General features: G+C 37.3%; 1 protein-coding gene and 1 long non-coding RNA gene across 17 annotated transcripts in view; one reads left to right on the forward strand and one right to left on the reverse strand.

The window, feature by feature from the left end:
• Nucleotides 1-27531, forward strand: part of LOC149123001 (uncharacterized) — a 46115-nt gene extending 18584 nt beyond the window's left edge. For 5 of the 9 annotated variants that reach the window (XR_016217377.1, XR_016217381.1, XR_016217379.1 and 2 more), the window contains one exon: nucleotides 4688-10236. This is a non-coding gene — a long non-coding RNA (uncharacterized LOC149123001). Of the gene's footprint in view, nucleotides 1-4687; nucleotides 10237-14789 lie in introns of those variants that run through there. The other 4 variants (XR_016217380.1, XR_016217384.1, XR_016217382.1 and 1 more) reach the window with 4 other exon arrangements.
• MIPOL1 (mirror-image polydactyly 1) overlaps nucleotides 9095-27759 on the reverse strand; it is a 341984-nt gene continuing 323319 nt past the window's right edge. For all 8 annotated transcript variants that reach the window (XM_089309338.1, XM_051822776.3, XM_089309337.1 and 5 more), the window contains one exon: nucleotides 9095-10245. In XM_089309338.1, the coding sequence (XP_089165464.1) occupies nucleotides 10179-10245 (67 nt within the window). In that variant the 3' untranslated portion in view covers nucleotides 9095-10178. The remainder of the gene's footprint in view (nucleotides 10246-27759) is intronic.

The raw sequence follows: 27759 nt of genomic DNA on the forward strand, positions 1-27759 counted from the left end.
AGGAGCACTTTCTTTCTTTTTCATACATATTGTGAAGGCTACTTTTGGGGGAGCAGTTGGACTAGACAGGAAAGAGCATCTTATCCACATAAAGGCATAGAAGTCATATGGTTTTAAGTACAAAACTAGAAATCTTGATTGCTGCTGTTTTCTAAGTCTTGCCTTATTGGAGCCAGTGTTAAAAGTTCGTTAGCTAGAGCTTAACAACACAATGGCTGAAGGAATGGAGTTACCACACAAGTGTTTAAATTCCAGCCCGGATCCCTAGCTACAACAGAGAAGAAAGTTCAAACAACAAAAACAGAGTTGCAAGGTCTGAACTTGTGTGTCACGGATACCTCTTACTCATCACCAGGCAGCTCTTATTCAGGGCAACCAGGCCCTCCCCAAGCAATGTGGTTAATTGAATCAGGGTCCCAATCCTTTTGGCTGCAGATAAACCAAGGTGGCACATGGCTCATAACTCAAACATTTCATTTTAGGCAGCTGTTAGTTTTTCTTGCTTAGGTTAATTTGGATCATTCAATCATTTTCTCTTCTTTAATGAAAAACTGTAGTTACTGGTGTGGACAGAGTCACAATTATTGATCTTGTAAGGTAAATTTATAATCTACTAATTTTACTCATATATACAAGAGATACTAAATTCAGAACATTTCATTAGAAGTATAATTCTCTCTCTTTCTCTCTCTCTGGGTGTGTATAAATTTAATAATATTCAATCCAGACTACAACTGTTTCCTGCTATGACAGACTTGTACTTCCTGTAGTAAGCAACTAAAAATGCTGGATAGAAAATGACAAAAATCTTTTGAAACACCTGATCAGGGCCTGTGCTATGACATCAGCACTTCCATAACGGTTGAGTCCTGGCTGCTCCACTTCCCATCCAGTTTACTGCTAATGTGTCTGGGAAAGCAGCAAAAGATAGTCCAAGTGCTTGAGTCCCTGTACCTGTGTGGGAGACTGGGAAGAAGCTCCCGGCTCTGGCCCAGCTCCAGCTGTTGCAGCTATTTAGGGAGTGAATCAGCAGATGGAAGACTCTCTCTCTGTAACTCTGCCTGTCAAATACATAAATAAATCTTTTTTTTTTTTTAAAGAAACACATGATCATGTTAGTAGTTAGGAATATTTAGTGGCCAAAGACTATGTAAAACTGGAAAGTAGAGCACAAAAGGCAATTTTCACCTTGAAAGCACTTGCTTTCTGATAAGGGTAAAGTTGAGCTGTGCTTTCCACAGCTTTCCAAGTAGCAGAGGGTGGGGAGCAAAATTCCAGATGCATCCAAGGAAAGGAATCTTAAATTCAGGCTATGAATGGAGGACCAAAGAGTGTCCTCTACAAATTTTATAACCACAAGACAGTCCTCATGTGGGTTTTCCATCTAAATTAATATTGTCTAAGTGACTCAATAAAATTAAAAGGCTTTAATATGATCCAAGGCCTGTACATGTTTCTGAGAGAATGGAAGAAACAAATGCAGACTTTATGGGGGGAAGCCTTTAATCTAGGCATTGAAAAGTCCCACAGAGAAGAGTTCTAAGTAGAAGCTTATTTTCAGGGATCATCAAACATTCAGAGAAATGAGGCGATGTAAGTACGGCTAGCGGAAATCAGACAGTAACATCTGAGCGCTGAATACTTGAGATACCATCAGAAAGTAGTATGGAATAAATATGTTTAAAAACAGATGGAAAAGTTAAAGAGAATTAAAAATATGAGATAGGAACAAAGACTATGAAATGACAAAAACATATTTGGAGATAAACAGAATGTCATCTCCAGAAGTGAAAATTATACCAGAAAGCAGAAACTCACTGGATTTCTGCCTGCAGCCTGAGTAGCTTGTCCCATACCATGCCCCTGCCAAAAACAATGAGAAAAGCTGGATAAGTCACAAAAAGAGCATTTGCTTAAAAGTATCGGAGAGGACAGCAGGCATTGCGCCTCGCAGTTACGATGCAGGCGCCCTACAGCAGAGTGCTTTGGTTTAATTCCCAGCTCCAGCTTCTGAGTCAATTCTTGTCAATGTAGACTCAGGGAGGTAGTGGTGACGGCTCAAGCTATTGGGTTCCTGCCTCCCATGTGGAAGACCTGGATTGCGTTTCTGGCTTCTTGCTCTGGCCCTGGCCCAGTCCTGGCCATGGCAGGCATTTGGGGAGTGAACCAGCAGAGGCAGTTTGCTCTATCTTTCCATCTGTCTGTCTGTCTCTGTTTGTGTCTCTCTTGCATTAAGATAGTTATGACAATTTTTTTTTTTGGTAAGTTTTGGAGAGGAGCTAAAACAAAGATGACTGGAGGGAATTAGACTCAGGAGTAGAGAACAGAGAGGCGAACTGATGATATGTAGGCACGTTTTCCCTGTGGGCAGCTGATGGGTTTGGTGAAGATGAGAAAATTGACAGTCAGGTCTTTGTCCCAGCAGAAAACTGCTGCGAGGTACAGAGAAACCAGCAGAGCTTTTGGTAATAGCCATGTTAGGTTACAAATCCACAGGGCCTGAGACACAAGCCTAGTTCCTACTTAAGATACTTCACAAATTCTAAGCTTGTTTACGTGGGACTGTAAAAGCTGAGAAGAGAATATCTAAAAGGGTCCCAGTGAAAATAAAACTTCCATCACTGAAAGCCCTAGTGAAACTAGGCCACAGAGAAAACCACAAACCATAAATAACAGTCTTACTCAAACTTCAACCCAGCTTCAACTCAGCATAACACCTGACCAGATTAAGGGAATAAGTCTCCACTCGGTGTTCTCAGCAGAGAAAAGATAAACCTATTCCAGAGAACGACAACATCACCTGGAAATTCAGGATGTCTTACATACAATAAAAAATGAATAGGCATGCCAAGAGACAAAACAGACAATAGAGAAAGACCTATGAGTGTTTCAGATATTGGAGCTAGTAGACTTGGACTTTAAAGTTACTTTAACTTTGACAGGAGCAAAGAGAAGCAAAATATACTCAGCTAGATGAGTATTTCATCAGAGAATTATGTATAATAACAAGAGAAAACTTTAAAATTGAAAAATACGGAATCAAAAATGAAGAATTCAACAGATGGCTTTGGCTGCAGAAGATGGCATTAGTGAAATGAAAGACAATTTTAAAAATTCAAGACTGAAATTAAAAAAATGGGAAAAATGGAGAGCATTTCCCATGAGATTTGGAACAAGACAAGGATGTCCACTTTCACCACTTTTATTCAACACAGTACTGGAAGTTTTAGCAAGAGCAATTATGGAGGAGTAAGGGTGGAAAAGATACATGGGAACCTAACGAGAAAGTCCACATATATATAATTGGAGTATATAAGGAGGAGAATGAAATATTGGCTAAAATTTCCTAAAATGGACAAAATTTTTTGTTTTCACAAAGCAAAGACAGAAAAGGAGAGGCATTTTCAGACATCTAAAAGTTGACCCAAAAGCTTTGCACTAGTATAGATGATAAATAATTGTGGCAGAAAGAAAATGATAACAGAAGAAATGAAGAAAACTGGAAATTATAAATGCACAGAAAAATACAATTTACCTCTTTTATTTTAAGAAAGCCTGCCTCAGGTTTATTTATACAAACGCACAGGAGGACAGTTGTGCTATGTAGGTGCCAGCTCATGGGGTCATACCAGTCCTTCTGCCCTCACATTAGCAGACTGCGGAAGTTACTATGGAAACTTCATGGGGGCATGGGCCCTTTTAGAGACCTGAGCACCTTTGGGATGCTGATCCTGAGCTAAAACTGGAGCTGCAGCTTCATTTGAGTCTGGGCCTGGGCCTTGGGCTTCATTTGCCTTTGGCTGGAACAGCCTAAAACCCTTGACAATGTGGGTTCAAGCAGGTCTCTGGAGCTTGGAGTGGCTGATATGGGGAAGTCAATTGGCTGACGCACTTTGGCACCATTGGCTTAATTCCCCTGGGCTTGACAAGGCCCTTTATAGCATAGCCTCAGCATGTGTGCTCACAGCCTTGGCACTGTTGCCCTGCACCTGCTTGAGGCACTTCTTCTTGTGCTTCTTGGCAGGATGCATGTACCTCAGCAACTTGGGGTCCACCTCCTTAAAGGATTCATATCTTTGTGATCAGGGTTTCCTGATGCCATTTCTGTGCATTTTTGGGACCAACTGTGTGTAGTGTGATCCTTGGATCTGGCCATGTCTGCACCATTACTGTGGCCCCTCAAGCACCTGGGACCAGACGAACATTCTTATTTTTAAAATATCTAAATATAATAATATCTAAATATTATAAGACATCTAAATATAATAATATCTAAACATAATCAAAAAATAAAACCAATAACAATGTTATTATTTTCTGCATATGTAGAAGTAAAATATGACATTATCACAATATAATACATGATGAGACAATAGCTTTTTTACACAGTAATATGACATTTTAGATAATACCAGTTTGTAGAATTTTGGTCCCAAAGACTCCAATGTTCACCCTATTCAGGTCCTCTTACTGCGTGTATCCTAAGCTTTAAATTTTAAGTTCACTGGTAGAGTGCTATAGTCTATTTATCTCCTATGACAATAATCAAACACAGAAGAAACAATGTTTTTAAATTTCATCTGCTGGTTACAGTGAAATTCCACATACACATTCTAAAATTATAAGTGATTTGTAGTGGATTTAAGTTGATTTTTTTAATTTAAAAGGATATGATATTCCTTTTTAGATTCTTTCTAACCATATGTGCTAAAAGGAGGAGGCACCTGGCTCCTTGCTTCGGGTCGGCGCAGCACGCCAGCCAAAGCAGCCACTTGGGAGGTGAACCAACAGAAGGAAGACCTTTCTGTCTCTCTCTCTCACTAACTCTGTTAAATAAAAAGAAAAATAAAAAATAATATTTCTCTATAATTTTTTTATTGCTGTAATTTTATTTTATATTTAAATAGTTTTGAAAGGTTCCCAAGGTACCTAGCAAATTTGTATCAACATTCTTATTTTTTTTTTAAAGATTTGTTTATTTATTTGAAAGGTAGAGTTACAGAGAGGCAGATGCAGAGAGACAGAGGTCTTCCATTCACTGGTTTACTCCCCAAATGGCCGCAACAGCTGGAGCTGGGCTGATCCAAAGCCAGGAGCCAGGAGCTTCTTCCCAGTCTCCACACAAGTGGAAGGACCCAAGCACTTTTCTACTACTGCTTTCCCAGGTCATAGCAGAGAGCTGGATCTGAAGTGGAGCAGCTGGGTCTCGAACCAGCACCGCAGGCGGCGTCTTTACCCACTATGCCACAGCGCCAGCCCCTCAACACTCAATTTATTAAACTTGTTAAGGAAGTTAGACACAGTTTGACGGTGAACTTAATGTTTCCTTACTGCAATATATCTTATTGTATAAATCTTGTACAGTGGCTTCAGGACTGAACACTTACAAACCTGATTAAGATCAATGTATAGGCCGGCGCTGCAGCTCACTAGGCTAATCCTCCGCCTGGCGGCGCCGGCACACCGGGTTCTGTCCCGGTTGTCCCTCTTCCAGGCCAGCTCTCTGCTATGGCCAGGGAGTGCAGTGGAGGATGGCCCAAGTGCTTGGGCCCTGCACCCCATGGGAGACCAGGAAAAGCACCTGGCTCCTGGCTCCTGCCATCGGATCAGCGCAGTGCGCCAGCCACAGCGGCCATTGGAGGGTGAACCAGCGGCAAAAGGAAGACCTTTCTCTCTGTCTCTCTCACTGTCCACTCTGCCTGTCAAAAAAAAAAAAAAAAAAAGGATGGATGGGTGTTTAGTCTGGTGGCTCAGACGCCTGTGTCCCCTATCAGAGTACCTCGCAGATCCCTGGCTCTGGCTCCTGACTCCATCTTTCTGCTAATGCAGATCCTAGAGGGCACGGGTGGCTCAGGTTGTTGGGTTCCTATAACCCTTGTGGGAGCCCTGGGTTGAGTTCTTAGGTCCCTTGTTTTGGCTTGGGTCATTTGGGGACTGAATCAGTGAATGGGATCTCTCTTTCTCTCTCTTTCTCTCTACCTCTCAAATAAATAATTAAAAAAATAGGTAATTCCGCATTTAAAATATTTGAGTTTGTGATTAAAATACAACCTTGTTAATAATCAGACAGTCAAGAAAACTGGTGGATTCTAAAAGACTAGCATGCTCCAAAACTGTATTTAGTAAACATTAAAGATGAGCATGTGGAGAGCTCTGTAAATGAACACTGAATCCTTTAATTTTCATGATTCTCAGAAATATACACTTATCACTGCCAAATTCTATTTATGAAGTACTACATTAAAAATAATAACTTCAACCTTTGTAAGTTTGACTTAACTTATACCAAAGTACATAACAAAAAAGAAAACCTTTACAAAAAAGGTTATTCTAGTAAAAGGATTACATAGAGTTTGGTAACTTGAGATGCTATTCTGGGATGTATGCTACTAGTTCAAATGTGCAAGCTCCAACTTAACAAATGTTTAAAATATCTGAGTTTTTAAAACAGTGCCAAAATAAACCACATCTTTTCTAGGGATGACATATTTAGCTAAGCATGAGCAATATAAATCTTTCAGCCATTCTATGTATTTGTTTAAAAGCCTCAGAAACCACGTGTATTTCCAATAAAACAAGAAGAAAATGTTGAAATCACTGGAGCCTAACAGCTGACTTATAAAATAATTTTTAAAAGAGCAAATGTAATTTTACATCTGTGTGTGTATATATGTGAATAAACAGCTTAGTAGTAAATAACAGTTACCAACAAGATAATATCTGTGAAAAAATTGGGCTACGTTAAAACCATATGTAAGAAAATAAAAATGTATGGACAATGGATATTTTATCATGTAATTCCTTAATAATTACGATTGAAAATAGAAACTTTAAAAATATGATCTTCAGGAACACTACATATAAAATATGTAAGTAATTAAATATTTTATATGCTACTTTTTGTAAGTAAATAATTCTATAAGTGATCTGAATAAGTTTATTTGAATAAAGAAATACAGAAAATATCAACTTTTTCATTGAAAAAAAGTAAGCAAAATTATTTTATTCTACATTTAAACATTTTAAATACTTTTAACAGTGGTTTATTTATAAAAGTTGTATTAAAAACTCCTAGTATAATAATTTTGCTAAAACTGCCTATCTTCATTTATAACCAATAACTTATCAGTGGATTTATCTCTAACAGTTGCTTTACCATATCCAGACTATTATTTTATATAACTGCACTGTCAGATTTTATCATCAGGTCAAATTAAAAACATTACAAAGTAACTCCAGGGTATGTTTTATTAACGATGAATTGTCACAATATTCCTCATGAGTGAAGGCTGATGCAAGTGTGCTGTTACTGTAATACGAGGGAGGTGGTAATAATGTAATGCCCTTTACATACACAGTCCTCACTACTGTACTTCACTGAAAGAAACGTGCAATATTTTAATTATGAAGGAATTCATATGTGTATAAAAGAAATGGTACCATAACAGAAATTGCAAGACCTAAAATCTCTACCTAAATTTTTTTCTTTTAGAAAGGTTTTGAGACATACAGTTGCATGGCGTGTCATTATAAAGTCTTCGTTCCTAAGTACTAGCCAGTCCTTGGCAAGTTCCAAAACTCGCTGACTCTGTTTCTTCATCTGTATAAGCAATGCAATTATAACAATAACAACAGTAATACTAAAGTTATTCTAATAATTACAATTATATGGTTGAGAGATATAATATGTTATTATTATATGGCTATTGACAGAATCAAATAAAAAAGATGGAAAAGGAGTTTATAAAACATCAGTGCTACAAATGTTAGTATTATCCTTTTTGCCTTTCCTCTGAACTACTTATTTGTACAAGAAGTGAATCCCCATGTTACTACAGGAATCAGACTTGATGATGTTTAAATCAAACCCAAAAACCCAAAGAACATTTCTGAGCAGTGAAGAATAATTCTGAAGTTGCATTATGATTGAAAAGGTAGATAACTGATCTTCAGTGAGTAAGGTTGTTCTTCATACAAAAAATAATATTTTAAAACCAAAAAATTAGAAAAAATGCATATTTGGCTATAATACTTTGAATTTATAATTTCATAGGTCTTTAATTTTCAAGGACATATGATACTTTAGGAGATTACCTAAACAGCAATGTGAATCTTAGAATTGTTTTACAGATTTAACTTATTATAAATAATAATATTATTATTAATTATATTAATATATAATATGTTATATTTTAATCAATCCATTAATTATATTAATATATAATACAATTAATAATAATATTGTTATTTAATATATTCTATAAAAGTTCCAGATACTGATTATAGGAATTAGTTGCTCTCATCTGAGCATTCAGATGTAAAAAATGATGTTTGGAAATTGTAAAATGTCTTTACATTACATTTTGTGTTTTTTAAAATCCCAGGCAAAAATAACTCAGGAGAAGTCTGTCTGCAGGACTACACTGAAAATTTACAGCTACTTGTGATTTATTTTGAGAAGGCTCAGGTATGGGCTATTTAGGGGAGTGAACTATTTCTCTTTACTTACCTGAACCTCCCAGATGACTTTAATAGCTGTGGTTCCTCACAGAGGGAGTTGTTACAGGTTTCAATTAGAGCCCAGAGACAGGACCAAATTATTTTAAATTTCCCTATATTGTCACTCACCCGGGAGGCTACAACACCTTTAAGACTATAGAGAAAATCCAGTTAGTTAACTTTTAATATCTTCTGTACCTTATTTTCTAAGTTTAAAAAATCACTAAAAGCAGGCAGCATGAGTAAATTCCAAATCTGAATGCAATGGGATGATTCTAATTGCCAATTTAACAAATACAGATTTAATAAGGAAGAAATAGGATTTGTTAGTATTATGACTCTCTTTTTGTCATCTCTGATAAAATACTTTACATTTTTCTGCAAAATTAAAAAATTAAAATGAATAATATCCAACAGTAAGTGAAAAAGTATGTTGTAATAAATTGTCCTGAAAATACTTACCCTGAAAATTTGGGTCAATATTAAAGATGAATTTAAAAATATATAATTTTGACCAATTCAAGTATATTCGCCAATTAAGTGTATAATCTTTGAGATTGAATTAGATTTGGATTCAATTCAAAAATAAAGATACTTTTCCAATTCCAAATACAAAAAATCTGTTTTATTCATAATTTCATATAATTAGAAGCAATTGCTAAGCTGTAATTTTTTAAGTTGTACCTTCAATAAAATAAAAGGTGGACAACCTGAACTAAATCCAGGTTTACTTTTTTCTAAACTCTTATATGTCTACATTGTATACTATATATTGGATTTCCCTCCTCCACAAAAAGATAAACAATAAGAATACTTAGATTTGATGGTTTCTTGCCTTTTAGGAGAGAGACAGGCTGGCACATGCTAATATTCAAGCTCAAAGTGTTCTAACCTATTAGACAAAGACCTGGTGATTTTGCAGCTTAAGTAGAGGTTAGGTAATTATTCTGACTCAACATTAAAAATACTGACAATACTGGCAATATGAACTTACAAGTACACATTATTAATCAATTTTTATTGAGAATGGTCTGTATTGTTTATCGTGAAACAAAACCATGGCTTGATGAGTATAATTTTAATGTATCAAACTCTTAAGAAAGCAAATTATACATTTAATTCATGGCATCTATACTTGATATCCTTTAATATCAACAAAGATTACATATGTGCATTGAAGGAAGATGACATACCCCTATGTCTAAGACTCTCTCATGAGTTAAGAAATATACTCTCTATTGAAAAATGCATGTATTTGAAGTTTTGACCTAACACAGTGGATTAAGGCTTAGACAATATTTACTTTGCTGCACTTTGATTCAGAAAGGGCCATATGTGAAGATATGATCCTGACCAACTTTACCATGGTTCTACAATAGTCTCTCAGTAAAAAGATTTATATTAAAGGCATTGAGATATAAAATCATTACAAAATAAGCTGCAACCTTATAGCTACCCATCGGTAAAGGTCTGTGGTTAATATATTTGGATAAATAACTCAAGTCAGCAGCAAAGTGGTTAAACATTTGTGATTTGATTTTATCTCAGCTTGGAATGTGGTTGGAGTGTCCCACTTCTAACAACTGTTTGCTAAGTTAAGGCGTTAGTGTTTACACAGTGTTGAATGAAGCAGCCTGGTCACCAGATGTGATCACTTCCCCAGACTGTCGTTTTCTCAGTCAGATCACTGTCCTCACGGTCCCTGTTCCAACCTTCTTCCGCAGGACGTCCACCAGCCTTTCCAACCTAAGTCGGGGAGGGAAGGGGAAAAAGAAAAGAAAAAGTGCAATTGTTGTCAGAGATGTTTTGGCTGGAAAAGGATATTGGTCTGGGACCCAAATGTCCTGGTAGTCTTGTTAAGAAACAAAGCATTATTATGAGTGAGAGACACTTGTGCAGAGTGCCAAGTATTTCAGCTTAAAAAAAAAAAAAAAAAAAGCAACAACACAAACTTCAACTGAAATCTTCAGATTATGTTAGCATTAGATGCCACATGAAGTACACAGGATATTCACCAACATATTTACTTACTTGCATTAAAGTTATGGATGAATCATTTACTATGCAATGACAGGATGCCACATTAAATGTAGAGCAGTTTCAAAAAGATTTTTCCTTAGGAGAAGCACCTATTTCAACACAGAAATACTAGCAATCTTACACCTGTTACTTAATTATTTAAATAAGTGACACATTGGATGATAAACTGTGCAATTCATAAGCATTAAATATCTTTCTTCTTTGTACAGTAAGCAATGGAAATAAAACCTGGAGAAAGATGGTTAAGTGGGAAAAATTTCAGGTCCCAGTAGCATGGAAATAACTGAAATAAACACAAGTTATTTGATGTTATTCTAATAGACTTTTTGTGCTACATTTTAAAAAAGTTCCTATTTCTCAGTATAGGCTAGGAATTACCTGTATAGGCTTTTTAGTCAACAGAAATTAATTTTAGTTGATTAAAAACCAGTTCATTAAACTGAAAAAAAAATCAAGATTCAGAAGTCCATTCTGCAGGCTACTCATTGGGAGGGAAGTTCCATTCATGTAGATCAGAGAGTTTTCCTTGACAAAAGATGACCAAATCAGATGATTGTTTTTATTTCCTTTTGTTTTCTTTATTGAAAGCAAAAAACCTGAACTATAAACCCTGATTAATGCTACATGCACTGAAACCTTCCTTATAAGTGAAAATCATGCCTTGCAGTTTTCAACCTTCCCTCCTCAAAGATTGGTGAGTGGCATAGTCTAGTCTGCTCCAGTTTGCCTCATTTGTATGGATTCATGCATGAGGGTCCTCTGCAAATAAACACAGCACAGAGCTAGACACTAGAGCAATGGGGGTATTCTTAGTGTCATACTCAGTGGTTTAGACTCTTTGGGAGTTTCTGTAAGGAATGGACAAATCAACCACACACAACAGTAAAATAGCAGCTCAAGCTTACGGATGATTCTTTACATATCAAAAAACTTGTTAACAGAAAACAGGACTATGAACAAACTATTTCAGCACATCAGAACTTCTGCTTTAAGAAACATGGTAATAATCTTAGAGTAAAATTGCAAATCTTGCCTAGGCTTATTACTACAAATTTCTCAACTGCAAGCGATATATAAATGCAATATATCACTAAAACAGTCTAGTAAACTAGATGATATGCTGAAAAATTCACTGCCTTCACTGATCAGTATGCATTAGTTGACTTTCCTAATAGTAAAAACTATTGCCATCTTACACACTCTGAATATTTTGGTTAATAGGACTTGATGAATTCTTTAAGATGAAGTTTCATTAACTTGAATTGTGAAGGAGAAAGACGTTACTATTATACAACTACACTCTTCAATTTTAAGTTTATTGTTAAAATCTGATAGTAAGTTGAATTAATGTTAGCAGATGGCTCCCAGTATAAATTTTTTTTTTTTTTTGACAGGCAGAGTTAGAGAGAGACAGACAGACAGAGAAAGGTCTTCCTTTTTCCATTGGTTCACCCTCCAAATGGCAGCTATGGCCGGCATGCCCTGCAGATCCGAAGCCAGGAGACAGGTGCTTCCTCCTGGTCTCCCATGCGGGTGCAGGGACCCAAGCACTTGGGCCATCCTCCACTGCACTCCCGGGCCACAGCAGAGAGCTGGACTGGAAGAGGAGCAACCGGGACAGAACTGGCGCCCAACCAGGACTAGAACCTGGCGTGCCAGTGCCGCAGGTGGATTAGCCTAGTGAGCCACGTCGCCGGCTTCCCAGTATAAATCTTAACAAGATATTCATTGCACATCCTTGCATACAGCTTGTTAAAATTTGATTTAAAAACAGATACACAGTAATTACACATAGTTACAGGATACACTGTGATGATACAAGTATATAATGTGTAAAGATCAAGTCAGGGTAATTAGCATTTATGTCTATTTAAATGTTTATTATTTCTCTGTTAGGAGGCTATTAAAACTTCTTTTCTAGTTCTTTTCTAGTTCTTTATAAGACATATAATATGCTGTGAACTATAGTCATCCTATTCCACTGCAGAACACTAGAACTTATTTCTTATCCAACATCTTTCTATTCCTCTTCCCTTCTACTCTCCCTAACCCCTAGTAATCTCTACTGTACTTTCTATTTCTATAAAACCAACTTATTACTTCCCACATATAAGTAAGAATATATGGAATTCGTCTTTCTGTGTTTGGCATATTTTATTTAATGTCCTCCAGTTCCACCACAAATTATACAATTTCTTTCTTTCTATGGCTGAATAGTGTTCCATTGTGTGTTTATACAATATATTTTCTTTATTCATCTGTTGATGCACACCTCAGTTCATTCTGTATCTTTGCCATAATGGAGAGTGCTGCAACAAACATGTGAGTGCAGCTATTTCTTTGATATACTGATTTTATTTCCTTTGGATATATACTCAGTAGTGGGATTGTTGGATCATACAGTAGTTCTATTTTCATTTTTTTTTTAGGAAAATCCATGCTGTGTACCATAATGACTGTACTAATTTACAATCCCACCAATAGTGTATGAGAGTTTCCCCTTTTTCCTATCCTTGCCAGTATTTGTTAGCTTTTGTCATTTAAATAGCCATTCTCTTTTTAAATAAACTTTTTTTCACTTATTTTTTAAAAAGACTATTTATTTGAAAGGCAGAGGCAGAGAGAGAGAGAGAGAGAGAGAGAGAGAGAGAGACTCTTTCATCTGCTGGTTTCCCTCCCCAAATGGCCAATGTTGCATCGGCCAGGGCTGGGCCAATCCAAAGACAGGAACCAAGAACTTTTCCTGGGTCTCCCACGTGGGTGTAGTGGCCCAAGCAGTTGGGCCATCCACTGCTGCTTTCCCAGGTGCATTAGCAGGGAGCTGGATGGAAAGTGGAGCAGTCAGGACTTGAACCGGCGCCCATGTGGCACAGACTTTGGCTTTACCTGTTACCCCACAGTGCTGGCCCCAGATCATAGCCATTCTAACTGGGTGGGAGAACATCTCATTGTAGTTTTCTTTTATTCTCCAATGATTAGTAATGTTAACGATTTTTTTTCATATACTTGTTATCTAATTCTATATCCGCTTTTGAGAAATGTCTATTCAGATCATTTCCCAATTTTAAAGTTCAGATTTCTCTCAACTATTGAGTTCTTTCAATATTCTGGATATGGGCCGGCGCCGCGGCTCACTAGGCTAATCCTCCGCCTAGCGGCGCCGGCACACCGGGTTCTAGTCCCGGTCGGGGCGCCGGATTCTGTCCCGGTTGCCCCTCTTCCAGGCCAGCCCTCTGCTGTGGCCAGGGAGTGCAGTGGAGGATGGCCCAGGTGCTTGGGCCCTGCACCCCATGGGAGACCAGGAAAAGCACCTGGCTCCTGGCTCCTGCCATCGGATCAGCGCGGTGCGCCGGCCGCAGCGCGCCTACCGCGGCGGCCATTGGAGGGTGAACGAACGGCAAAGGAAGACCTTTCTCTCTGTCTCTCTCTCTCACTGTCCACTCTGCCTGTCAAAAAAAAAAAAAAAAAAAAAAAAAAAAAAAAAATTCTGGATATGATAAGATGAATAGTGTACAAAAACATTTTCCCCATTCTGTCTGCTATCTTGTCACTCTGTTCACTGTCTCTTCACTCTATTGATTATTTCTTTTGCTGTTTAGAAGCTTCCTAGCTTGAAAATTCCATTTGTTTATTTTTGCTTTTGTTGACTGTGTTTTAGGGGACTTATAAAAAAATCACGGCCATACTAATGTCTTGAAGAATTTACCCCATGTTTTTCAGGCATTACATTTAGGTCTTTGATCTGTTTTGAGTTTATTTTTACATAAGGTAAGAGACAGGGGTATAGTTTCATTCCTCTGCATATGAATATCCAGTTTCCCAGCAATATTTATTGAAAACTCTTCTTTCCCTAATGGCTGTTCTTAGCATTTTTGTAAAAGATCACTAGGTTATAATGCATGGATTTATTTATGGTTTTTAAAATTCTGTTCCACTGGTCTGTGACAGTTTTTATGCCAACGCATGCTGTTTTGATTATTTTAGCTTTATAGCATGTTTTGAGATCAGGTATTGTGATGTTTCCAGCTATATGTTGCTTTTGCTCATTATCTGTCTGGCTCTCTGGTATTTTCTGTGGTTTCTATGAACTTTAGGATTACTTTTCTAGTTCTGCAATGAATTTCATTGCTATTTTGATGTGGATTGCACTAAATCTGTTGATTACTTTGTGTAGTGTGGACTTTTTAACAATTGATTCTTCCAACCTATGAACATGAGACACTTTTTTTTTTTTTTTTTTTTTTTTACAGGCAGAGTGGACAGTGAGAGAGAGAGACAGAGAGACAGATCTTCCTTTTGCCGTTGGTTCACCCTCCAATGGCCGCCGCGCTGCAGCCGGTGCACCGCGCTGATCCGATGAAGACATCTTTTAATTTTTAGTGTCTTCTTCTATTTTTTCATCATTGTTCTGTAACTTTCATTACATAGATCATTCGCTTTCTTGGTTAAAGATATTCTGGGATTACTTTCTTCATTTCTTTCTCAGCAAGTTTTTTATTGGTATATAAAAGTGCTGCTTACTTTTGCAAGTTGATTCTTTATCCTGAAACTCTGCTGAGTTTCTTGACAGGTCTAACAGCATTTTTGGCAGAGTCTTCAGGTTTTTCTCTATATAAAATCATGTTTTCTGCAATAGGGATATTGTAACTTCCTCCATTTCTATCTGGATGTCCTATATTTATTTTCTATGCTTTATTGATCTGGCTAGGACCTCCAATACTAAGTTGAATAAGAGTGGTAAAAGGGAACACTTTTATCTTGTTCTTAATCATACAGCAAATGTTTTCAGATTTTTCTCATATAGTATGAAGTTGGCTGTAATTTATGATAAATTCCCTTTATAAAAAGTGTGATGTATCCTTAATATTAATTTTCTAATAATGAAGAGACATTAAATTTTTAATGCTTTTTCTGCATCTATTGCAATGATCATTTTTTTTGTCCTTTACTCTGTTGATTTCATGTATTATGCTTTGTGATTTGAGTATTTTGAACTATTCTTGAGCCCCTTGGATAAATCTCACTGGATCCTGGTGTACAATGTTTCTGATGTGCTATTGTATTCATTTTGTTATTATTCTGTTAGGACACTGATCCATGGCTTCCTTTTCTGGTTGTATTCTCTTCTGGTTTTGGTATCAGGGTAATTTTGGCTTCAGAGAATGTTAGTTTTTGTTTGAAGTTTTGATACAATTCAGCAATGATGTCATCTGATCCTGGGATTTCATTTGTTGGGAGGCATTTTATTAATTATTAACTGTCATTACTTTTTATTGGTCTGTTTACATTTTAATCTTTCAGTTTCATTGCTAATATGTATCCATTTCTTCTAGGTTTTCCAATTTGTTGGTGTATAGATGTTTATAATGATCAATATGACAATTTGTATTTCTGTGGTATTAGTTGTAATATATTCCTTTTTATGCTATTTTAGAAAGTTTCTTTAGGTAACATATTTTTATGATAATTATAGTCAAAGGCTCACTAGCTCTATTAAATAAAGAGTTCAATAAAATGTAAGAAGGCCATAGTCCAGAAGGAAAATAGTCAAGGGCTATAATCAATAATAAAAAAGATGTTCAACTTTACTTATATAAACTATAAAATATTCACAAAATTATTAACATTAAAGTACCACATAATTCCTATCATTTTTGTGGACAAAAATTTAAAAGAAATTTTGTAATGTCTTCTTTTTTATCTCTGATTAATCTGGATCTTCTTTCTGTTTTTCTTGGTTAATCTGGCTAATGATATGCTAATTTAATTTATCTTCTCAAATACCAGTTCTTCATTTTGTTGACTTTTTGTATTTTTAATGTTTATTTTGTTTTCATCTACTTGAAAGAGAGCAGGGGAGAGAGAGAGAGAAAGAGAAAGGGAGAGAGAAAGAAAGAGACAAATCAACCATCTACTGCACTGGTTTGCTCTCCAAATGGCCAGAAAGGCTGGGCTTGGGTCAGTCCAAAGCCAGAAGCCAGAACTCCATCTGGGTCTCTTTTGCTGGGGGCAGGGGCCCAAGTATTTGGACCCTCTTCCCCTGCTTTCCCATATACATTAGCAGAGAGCTGGGCTGGAAGTGAATCAGCTGGGATTGCACCACGACACCAACCTTAGAAATTTTTAAATTTCCCTTCTGATTTCTTCACTGACTTCACTGGTTATTTGAGAAGCTGTTGCTTATCATCCATGTATATGTACGTACAATTTCTGAAGTTTCTCTTGTTGATTTCTACTGTCATTTCATTGTAATCAGAGATGATATTCACTATCATGTTAGTTTTTTTTTTTTTTAATTTCTTAAGATGTGTTTGTGGTCTAAACATGATTTGTCCCAGAAAATCATGCTGGTCGGATTAATAATTGAGAAATTTCCGTTCAGATCATTTGGTTTATAATATAGTCTAACAATGATATTTCTTTGTTCATTTTTTTCATCCAAATTATCTTTCCAGTGATGAAAGTGGAGTGTTGAAGTTTCCAACAATTATTGTAAAGCAATCTACTCTCCCTTGAGATCTAATAATGTTTTTCCTACACATTTGAATGAATTTGATGCTTTTTAAAAAAACTCCACAGAAAATTATAAAGTATGCATGGATTTCATTTTTTTTGCCACCAAAAGAAACATACTTTAATTCTATTTTCTATGAACTTTTTGAAGTAGCCGTGTATCTATCTATGATTATATCTTCTTGAATTGGTAGATTTTATATAATGATAATATTTGTCTCTTTTAATAGTTCTAATGTTTACTTATTTTTTATTTATTTGAAAGGAGAGGGAGAGAAAAAACTTCCATCTCATGGTTCACTCCTCAAATGCTTGCAAAAGCCAGTGCTGGGCCTGGCTAAAGCCAGCAGTCAAAGCTACATTTGGGTGTCCCAAGTGTGAAACAGAGGCCCAAGTACTTGAGACATCATCTACTGTCTCCTAGGATGTGCAATAGCAGGAAGCTGGCTTGGAAGTGGAGGTGCTGCAAGTCCAACTGGCACTCTGATAGGGGACATTGATGTCACAACGGCAGCTTAATTCACTGTGCTATAATGTCTGTCCCTTAATGACTATTTTGTCTGATTTAATATAGCTATCCCTGCACACTTTTTATTTCTATTTCTGTGGAATATCTTTTACCATCCTTTCACTGCTAGTCTGTGGAGGTCTGTGTTATAGTTTGTTAAAGGCAGTGTGTTTGCTATAGGCAGAGGGTCTTGTTTTTTTTTTTTTTTTTTTTTTTTTTTTAAGATTTTATTTATTTATTTGAGAGGTAGAGTTACAGAGAGAGGGAGAGACAAAGAAGGAAGAAAGGTCTTCTATCTTCTGGTTCACTCCCCAAATGGCTGTAACAGCTAGTTGGAGCTGAGCTGATCTGAAGCCAGGAGCCAGGAGCTTCGTCCAAGTATCCCATGTGGATGCAGGGGCCCAAGGAGTTGAGCCATGTTCTACTGCTTTCCCAGGCCATAGTAGAAAGCTGGATTGGAAGAGGAGCAGCCTTGACACTAACCATGCTCATTTGGAATGCTGGCACTGCAGGTGGAAGCTTAGCTTACTATGCCACAGCGCAGGCAACACTGGGTCTTGTTTTTCTATTTCTTTATTTTTATTTGACAGGTAGAGTTATAGACAGTGAGAGAGAGAGAGAGAGAGAGAGAGAGAGAGAGAGAGAGAGAGAGAGAGAGAAAGGTCTTCCTTCCGTTAGTTCACTCCCAAAATGGCCGCCATGGCCAGCGCTGCACAGATCTGAAGCCAGGAGCCAGGTGCTTCTTCCTGGTCTCCCATGCGGGTGCAGGGGCCCAAGCACTTGGGCCATCCTCCACTGCCTTCAAGGGCCACAGCAGAGAGCTGGACTGGAAGAGGAGCAACTAGGACTAGAACCTGGCACCCATATGGGATGCCGGTGCCACAGGCAGAGGATTAACCAGGTAAGCCACAGTGCCGGCCATGGGCCTTGTTTTTCAAAACCTATACAGGTAGTTCACATCTTTTAATTTGAGAATTTAATCCATTTACATTCAAGGTTATTATTGAAAAAGATTTATTCCTGTAATTTTCTTCATTTTGTGTGTGTGTGTGTGTGTGTGTGTGTGTGTGTATCCTTTGTTTCTCTTTTGCTCTTATTGTTCATCTTTGTGGTTTGGTAGTTTTCTGTACTGATAAATTTTGATTTATTTTGTGTGTTTGTGTTCTACTAGTGAGATTTATACTGTCATGTGTTTTCATGATGCTAGTTATTGTTTATCCATATCTACTGTAAGAATCCCTTAAGGATTTCTTGTAAGGCCTGTTTGGTGATGAATTTCTTATTTTTGCTTGTCTTGGAAAAACTTTATTTGTCCTCTATTTCTTTTTTTTTTTTTAAGATTTTTTATTTATTTATTTGAGAGGTAGAGTTACAGACAGTGAGAGGTAGGGACAGAGAGAGAGAGGTCTTCCTTCCATTGGTTCACCCCCCAGATGGCCGGCACAGCTGGAGGTGTGCTGATAGAAGCCAGGGGCCAGCAGGGGCCTAAGGACTTGGGCCATCTCCACTGCTTTCTCAGGCCATAGCAGAGAGCTGGACTGGAAGTGGAGCAGCCGGGACTAGAACTGGCACCCATATAGGATGCTGATGCTGCAGGCCCCACAGCGCTGGCCCCTGTCCTAAAGGATAGCTTTCTGGGTATGATATTCCTGGTTGGAAGCCTTCTTTCAGGTCACTGAATCCCACTGTCTCCTGGCCTGTAAGATTTCTGTGGAAACATGTGCTGTTAATCTAATGGGCATTATCTTATACTTGACTTTATGCTTTCCTCTTGCTATTTTCAGAATTTTTTATTTGTCTTTTACTTATAACAGTTTGCCTATAATATGTCTCAGTAGTAATGCTTTTGCTCAGATCTACTTGAGATATTTTGAGCTTCCTGGGCCTGAATTTCCACATATTTCTCATGAGTTAGAAGGTTTTCAGCTATCATTTTATTGAACAGACTGTATGTCTTTTCCCTTCTCATCTCCTTCTTGAATGCCTATAATGTGAACATTTGTTCACTTACTGGTGTACTTAAGTCTTTTAGGCTTACTTCATTTATTCTATTTTTTTCTTTTTGTCAGACTGGGTAATTGCAAAATACCTGTCTTCAAGTTCACAAATTCTTTCTCATGCTTGACTTTTTATTTATTTTTTGTCTGTTGAGGGTATCAATTGCATTTTTAATTTCATTTATTGGTTTCTTTAGCATCACACTTCTTGGTTCTTTTCTATGATCTCTATCCCTTTACTACATTTCTCATTCAGACCATGAATTGTTTTCTTAACTTCACTGAATCATTTGTATTCTCTTGTATCTGGCAGGAAGACGGACTGAAGCAAAGACGGCACTTGATCGCAGGCATTCCAATACAGGATGCGAGCATACAAAGCAGTGACTTAAGCTGCTGTGCCACAACACCTTCATCTCCCTCCCACCCCCATTTCTCTGGGACAATGAAGTAATATGGATTCCCCAGCAGCTCCCCTAACAGGGCTCAGGGCCTGCATGGGCTGTAGGTTTCTCAAAGCAGCAAATACTTCATGTGTCTGTGACGTAACTGGGAACTACTGAAGGCCTCCTACCTATCCTTTCTTCATCATGTGAAATTCTTCTTGATTCAGGATTGATTGAGGCTCTGCATGTGCTGTCGAGAGCCAGAAAATACTGCTTTCAATTTGGTTAAGTGTTTCCCTCCCTGGCAATATCATTTATACTAACTAGAAAAACACAAAAACTAAAACCAACCTTCCTGATAGTACAAAGTAAGCTCCACTTTGTATAACTTAAATTACTATAAATTCAGAATCAGTGGAATCCCAAATTGCTGAGATGAGTCTACATCATATTTCATTTGGCTTCTGCAGCTCATCATCCTTTTACTTCCTTTTTATATTACATTAAGACATCTTTCCATTTACAACTCTCATATCTTGCTAGGGTAAAAGGTTAGGAGGAAATACTTAACTATCATGTTTTGTAATGTGTCCACTATGCATCAACAATTACTAGATCAACCACATTCTCAAGTTTATCCAGGTTGAATGATTTATGAAAATCTCAGAAACGAGTAAAATGTCAATTACTTAGTTTTATAAAAGCTAACTGACTTTTGAAACACAATGAAGTACCTTTTCCTTTCTGGAAGGAATGGGATACATGTGCCCAACACGGGCTGTGCCAACAGGAAGGTAGCTGTGTATCTGTGTGAAGCATCTTACAGGATTTGCCTACAGGCTATTCTGTAATATCCTTTAACAACTATGTAGCTCACTAATATAGACTCCAACCGTTATACATATTACTCAGTAACATCTTCCCAAGGGCTTCATAGAATAGAAAAAGGGCAAGAGCTAGGATTAGGAGTTGTCTATTTTAAATAGGAAGAAACTGAAACACAGGCAACTAAATCTTAATAACAAGGTTCTCAGGTAAAATAGTGACAAACCTAGGCTAGTTTCCTTGTTTTCATTTCAGACCTATTTATGTAAATGAGTTACCAGAGACCTACAGATTTCAGGTTACAGATTAATGAACTGTTTATCTTGATAACATGATTTCACATTTTTCTTCAAAATTACTTGTCAAATTGGGATAGCTACTTAGTGGTATAATTCATCTTCTAGTTTACCAACACATTATAAAAGTAAATTCATAACACTGGTACTAATAGTTACAATTAGGTACTAATAGTTACAATTTATTATTAGTGATAATGTAATTTCTACATAAACATGAAAATATATTAACAGCTATATTTTAGATATAAATCCTTTTAAAATGTTACTTTCTTATTTCCATGTCATTATATGACTGCACATACTATAATGGAATGCATTTTTCCATCAAATAACTTGGATGGACTAGAAGTTACTAATCATTTTTCCCAAGTGTTGATTTCCATTTTTCATACTTAATGAATATTGAGATATATTTTGAAAGGAAAGTAATACACAATGATTACTGATTATATACCAGCACTTTGAGCAGTCATTTATGCATGTATTTAATTTTTATTTCCATAGTAAATATTACCATCAGATGACAAAACAAAAGCATATAGAAGGTAATGTGATCAGAGGTATATAGTTTGTGGTTGTGACACTGGGATGTGATGCTAATTCTAACTACTATATCCTTGATCTCTCAAACCTGCCACACTGCTTTGAAAAGTATTGAAACTGTCAAAGCTTGTTTCTGAATTTTGGTGGGCTTGAATACTCCTAATGAGTAGGTAATTTTATTGCAAAGGGACAGATTAGGAGTGAAAATAAATTCCTCATCATCAACTGAATTGTATCCAAGTAAATACTCATATCTTACTCTAGATTCCATTTTTCCTGTCTGAACAAAGGGTATTACGTGACGATTCCCAACAAGCAATATTCAGAAAATAGTGCCCCACTAAAAGAACAGCTCTATGATAAACCATTTTCAATCACCCTGTCTCGTGATTTTGTGTGTACATCCTGAAGGCAGGCTGACATATGGAAACACTGTGAAAGGCAGATGGCACTTGTCTCAGTGCTCACACCTCCTGCTTCACCTCCCTAGCAAACAAGGGGAGCCTTTTCTACAGCCTCCTCTTTGGTAGAAATATATCACAAGTTTTAATAGCAAGAGCATTAAAAGTGCAATTTTTATGCTCTTCCCACTTCAGTGATCTACCAGAAAAGTAGAATTTTAAATTTTTTTCCCAGTAGTGGTCAAAATGCTGAATTCTAAGGAATGACTTGGATAATCTAAGTTCCTGGGTTTACACACTTAGAATTTTACATAGGAAGTTGACCCTCAACTTTTGTTGCTCTCAAAAATGGGTAACAGAAGAGAAGTTTTGATTAAGAAGCTAAAAAAATGGATCATCATTCTATAATAAAGCAAACTTTCTTTTTTTTTTTTTTTTTTTTTTTTGACAGGCAGAGTGGACAGTGAGAGAGAGAGACAGAGAGAGAAAGGTCTTCCTTTGCCGCTGGTTCACCCTCCAATGGCCGCCGCTGCAGCCGGCGCACCGCGCTGATCCTGGCAGGAGCCAGGAGCCAGGTGCTTTTCCTGGTCTCCCATGGGGTGCAGGGCCCAAGCACCTGGGCCATCCTCCACTGCACTCCCTGGCCATAGCAGAGAGCTGGCCTGGAAGAGGGGCAACCGGGACAGAATCCGGCGCCCCAACCGGGACTAGAACCCGGTGTGCCGGCGCCGCAAGGTGGAGGATTAGCCTATTGAGCCACGGCGCCGGCTTGCAAACTTTCTTAACCATTAACAAATACTGCCATGTTGATCTTAAATCCTGCAGGTATCTAACAATATTTGAATCTCAAATATGGAATTTTTTTTAAAGAGTCAGCGGGACAAAGGGCTGCAATATATGAACAGAACAGAATGCTGACGGAGGCACAGAATAAAGCATTCCAAAATATTTTTAGTGCCATTGGCACTTAATAAGCCAGCAGTATAAAACAAAGACATTGGCTGTGATCACACCAGGATGTTTTATGGTCCTGCCACAGGAAAGCATGACTGGCATCAGCATCCCCTGACTGACTTGTACAACGTTGTTTCAATTTCTTATATATGCTGGATATTAACCCCATATCAGATGTATGGTTTGTAAATTGCTGATTGTTACATTTGCTGGGAAGAAGCTTTTTAGTTGGATGTAATCCAATTTGTCTATTTTTCCTTTTGTTCCTGTGCTTTCAAAATCTTAAAAACAAAATTCTTACTTATTTCAATGTCACGAAGCACTTTCTCTATGTTTTCTTTAGTAGTTGCCTAGCTCCAAGTATTAAGTCTTTAATTTATTTTGAGTTGATTGTTGCATATGGTGAGAAATGGAGATCTAGTTTCATTCTTCTGCATGTGGACATCATTTTTCCCATCACCATTTAAAGAGGTTACCCTCCCCCATTGCCTATTTTTAGCACCTTTGTTGAAGATCAGTTGACTAAAGCTGTGTGGGTTTACTTCCAGGCTCTGTTCTATCAGTCTACATGTTTGTTTTTATGGCAATTCCACGCTGTTTTGATTTCCATAACTTTGTAGAACATTGTAAAATCAGGTAGTATAATGTATCCTGCTTTTTTCCCCTCAAGATTGCTTTGTCTATTCTGGTTTTTATTTCTAGTTCCGTGAAGAATGTCATGGGTATTTTAATGTGGATTAAAATGAATCTATAGATTGCACTGAATAGTATGGACATTTTTTTCCTTTTTTTATTTAGTAAATATAAATTTCCAAAGTACAGTTTATGGATTACAATGACTCCCCCCGCCTATAATTTCCCTCCCACTCGCACCCCTCCCATCTCCTGCTCCCTCTCCCATTCCATTCACATCAAGATTTGTTTTCAATTCTCTTTATATACAGAAGATCGATTTAGTATATATTAAGTAAAGATTTCATCAGTTTGCACCCACACAGAAACACAAAGTGTGAAATACTGTTTCAGTACTAGTTATAGCATTAATTCACATTGGACAACATATTAAGGACAGATCTCACATGAGAAGTAAGTACACAGTGACTCCTGTTGTTGACTTAACAATTTGATGCTCTTGTTTATGGTGTCAGTAATCTCCCTAGGCTCTAGTCATGAGTTTCCAAGGCTATGGAAGCCTTTTGAGTTTGCCGACTTTGATCTTATTCTGACAGGGTCATAGTCAAAGTGGAAGTTCTCTCCTCCCTTCAGAGAAAGGTACCTCCTTCTTTGATGGCCCCATTCTTTCCACTGGGATCTCTCTTGCAGAGATCTTTCATTTAGTTTTTTTTTTTTGCCAGAGTGTCTTGGCTTTCCATGCCTAAAATACTCTCATGGGCTCTTCAGCCATATCCGAATGCCTTAAGGGCTGAATCTGAGGTCAGAGTGCTATTTAGGACATCTGCCATTCTATGGGTCTGCTGTGTATCTCACTTCCCATGTTGGATCGTTCTCTCCCTTTTTGATTCTATCAGTTAGTATTAGCAGACACTAGTCTTATTTGTGTGATCCCTTTGACTCTTAGACCTATCAGTGTGAGCAACTGTGAACTGAAATTGATCACTTGGACTAGTGAGATGGCATTGGTACATGCCACCTTGATGGGATTGTATTGGAATCCCCTGGCACATTTCTAACTCCACCATTTAGGGCAAGTCCGATTGAGCATGTCCCAAATTGTACATCTCCTCCCTCTCTTATTCCCACTGTTATATTTAACAGGGATCACTTTTCAGTTAAAATTTAAACACCTAAGAATAATTGTGTTTTAATTACAGAGTTCAACCAATAGTACTAGAACAAAAATACTAAAAGGGATAAAGTATTACATTGTACATCAACCGTCAGGACAAGAGCTGATCAAGTCACTGTTTCTCATAGTGTCCATTTCACTTCAACAGGTTTCCCCTTTGCTGCTCAGTTAGTTGTCGCCAATCAGGGAGAACATATGATATTTGTCCCTTTGGGACTGGCTTAATTCACTCAGCATGATGTTTTCCAAATTCCTCCATCTTGTTGCAAATGACCAGGTTTCGTTGTTTTTGACTGCTGTATAGTATTCGATAGAGTACATGTCCCATAATTTCTTTATCCAGTCTACTGTTGATGGGCATTTGGGTTGGTTCCAGGTCTTAGCTATTGTGAATTGAGCTGCAATAAACATTAAGGTGCAGACAGCTTATTTGTTTGCCAATTTCATTTCCTCTGGATAAATTCCAAGGAGTGGTATGGCTGGCTTGAATGGTAGGGTTATATTCAGGTTTCTGAGGCATCTCCAGACTGACTTCCATAGTGGCTTGACCAGTTTGCATTCCCACCAACAGTGGGTTAGTGTCCCTTTTTCCCCACATCCTCGCCAGCATCTATTGTTGGTAGATTTCTGAATGTGAGCCATTCTGACCGGGGTGAGGTGAAATCTCATTGTGGTTTTGATTTGCATTTCCCTGATTGCTAGTGATCTTGAACATGTTTTCATGTGTCTGTTGGCCATTTGGATTTCCTCTTTTGAAAAATGTCTATTGAGGTCCTTGGCCCATCTCTTAAGTGGGTTGTTTGTTTTGATGTTGTGGAGTTTCTTGATTTCTTTGTAGATTCTGGTTATCAACCCTTTATCTGTTGCATAGTTTGCAAATATTTTTTCCCATTCTGTCGGTTGTCTCTTCACTCTCCTGTTTCTTTTGCAGTACAGAAACTTCTCAATGTGATGCAATCCCAAATGTTAATTTTGGCTTTGACTGCCTGTGCTTCCGGGGTCTTTTCCAAGAAGTCTTTGCCAGTACCTATATCTTGCAGGGTTTCTCCAATGCTGTCTAATAATTTGATGGTGTCGGGTCGTAGATTTAAGTCTTTAATCCATTTTAACAACACTGATTCTTCCAATCAATGAACAAGCGATATCTGTCCAATTTTTTTTGTTATCTTCTTCAATTTTTTTCATTAGTTTTTTTTTTAAGATTTATTTATTTAATTTTGAAGCACAGTTACAGACAGAGGGAGAGACAGAGAGAGAAAGAGGTTTTCCATCTGCTGGTTCACTCCCCAAATGGCTGCAACAGTGGGAGCTGTGCCAATCCAAAGCCAGGAGCCAAGAGCTTCTTCTGGGTCTTCCCCATGGCACTTGGGCCATCCTCCACTGCTTTCCCAGGCTATCAGCAAAGCGCTGGATCAGAAGTGGGGCAGCCTGGACTCAAACTGGGCCCCCATATGGGATGTCGGGGCTGCAGGCAGGTGCTTAACCTACTACGCTACAGTGCTGGCCTCTTTCATCAATGTTTTATAACATTCACTATGGAGATCTTTCACCTCATTTGTTAAATCTATTCCTAGGTATTTTATTTTTGTATCCACTGTAAATGGCATTGACTTCTTGATTTCTTTTTCAGATAGTGCATTATTGGCATATAGACTGCTATTGATTTTTGTATGTTGATTTTGTATCCTGCAACTCTGGTGAATTCATTTATTAGTTTTAACAGTCTTTTTGGTAGAGTTGAGGGTTTTCTGTAAATAAGATTACATTGTTTACCAACAGGGAAAATTTAACTTTCTCCTTTGCAATTTGGATGCCCTTTATTTCTTTCTATTTGACTGCTATGGTTAGGACTTCAGCACTGTATTAAATAAAAGTGATGAAATTTTGTATCCCTGCTTCAGATCTTAGAAAGCTTTCAGTTTTTCCCCATTCACTGTGAAACTAGTGGTGGGCTTATTATACTTGTGAATGGCCTTTATTGTGCTGAGTGTTATTCCTGCTATACCTAATTTGCTTAGTTTGCATCACGAAGGGATGTCGAAACTTTATCAAATGCTTTTTTTCTACAACTCTGGGATGATCATACGGCTGCTGTCCTTCTTTCTGCTGATGTGGCATACTGTGTTTACTGACTTGTATGTGTTGCCCATCTTTGCAACTCTGGGAAGAATCCCATTTGGTTACAATGAATTATCTTCTTAGTGTGCTGCTGAATTTTGTCAGCTAGTATTCTGTTGAGGGTTTTACATACATGTTCACCAGGGAAACTGGTGTTTTGTTTTGTTTTGTTTTTTTTTTTTTTTTTTTTTTTTTTGTGTTGTGTCCTTCTCTGGTTTTGGTATTAGGCTAAGGCTGAACTCTAAGGATGAATTTGGACAAACTCCCTCATGTTCAAATTTTTTGGAACAGTTTGAGAAGAATTGGCCTTGGTTCTTTAAATTTTTGGTAGATTTCAACAGTGAAGTGATCTGGTTCTGAACTTTACATATTTCATTACTCTATATTGGTCTGTTCAGGTTTCCTATTTTTCATGGTTAATGTTGGTAAGATGTATATGTAAAGGAATGTATCCATTTATTCTAAATTATAAAACTTGTTGGCAAAGAATTGTGCATTATAATCTAGAATGGTACTAGCAACATATTTTTTAATGTATTCTGGGACAAAAATTGTGTTAAAAATCTCAAGCTTAGTTAAAATGTCACTGAGAGCTTACATGGATATATGATAACAATTAGAATCAAGTATTTTTCTCTCCATTAATCCTCACATCAAGATTCTTGACGTAAAGAAGAAACCAAAGAATGCGTTTTTAAAAATCCTCTTACTATCTCCTTGATCCTCTGTGTTCAGATCTCTCTCATATCTTGTCACTGTCATGAGACTTGAGAATTGCCATCAGTACAGAAATGTTGGTAAACTTAGAGTCTATATGAATTTTGAAGTAGAGTAGATAACTTGGTTTTGTTTAAATATATTTCAGTAAA

The sequence above is a fragment of the Oryctolagus cuniculus genome, chromosome 12 (genome assembly GCF_051225735.1).
Source record: "Oryctolagus cuniculus isolate XC-2025 breed Fujian yellow rabbit chromosome 12, ASM5122573v1, whole genome shotgun sequence".
Lineage (NCBI taxonomy): Eukaryota > Metazoa > Chordata > Mammalia > Lagomorpha > Leporidae > Oryctolagus > Oryctolagus cuniculus.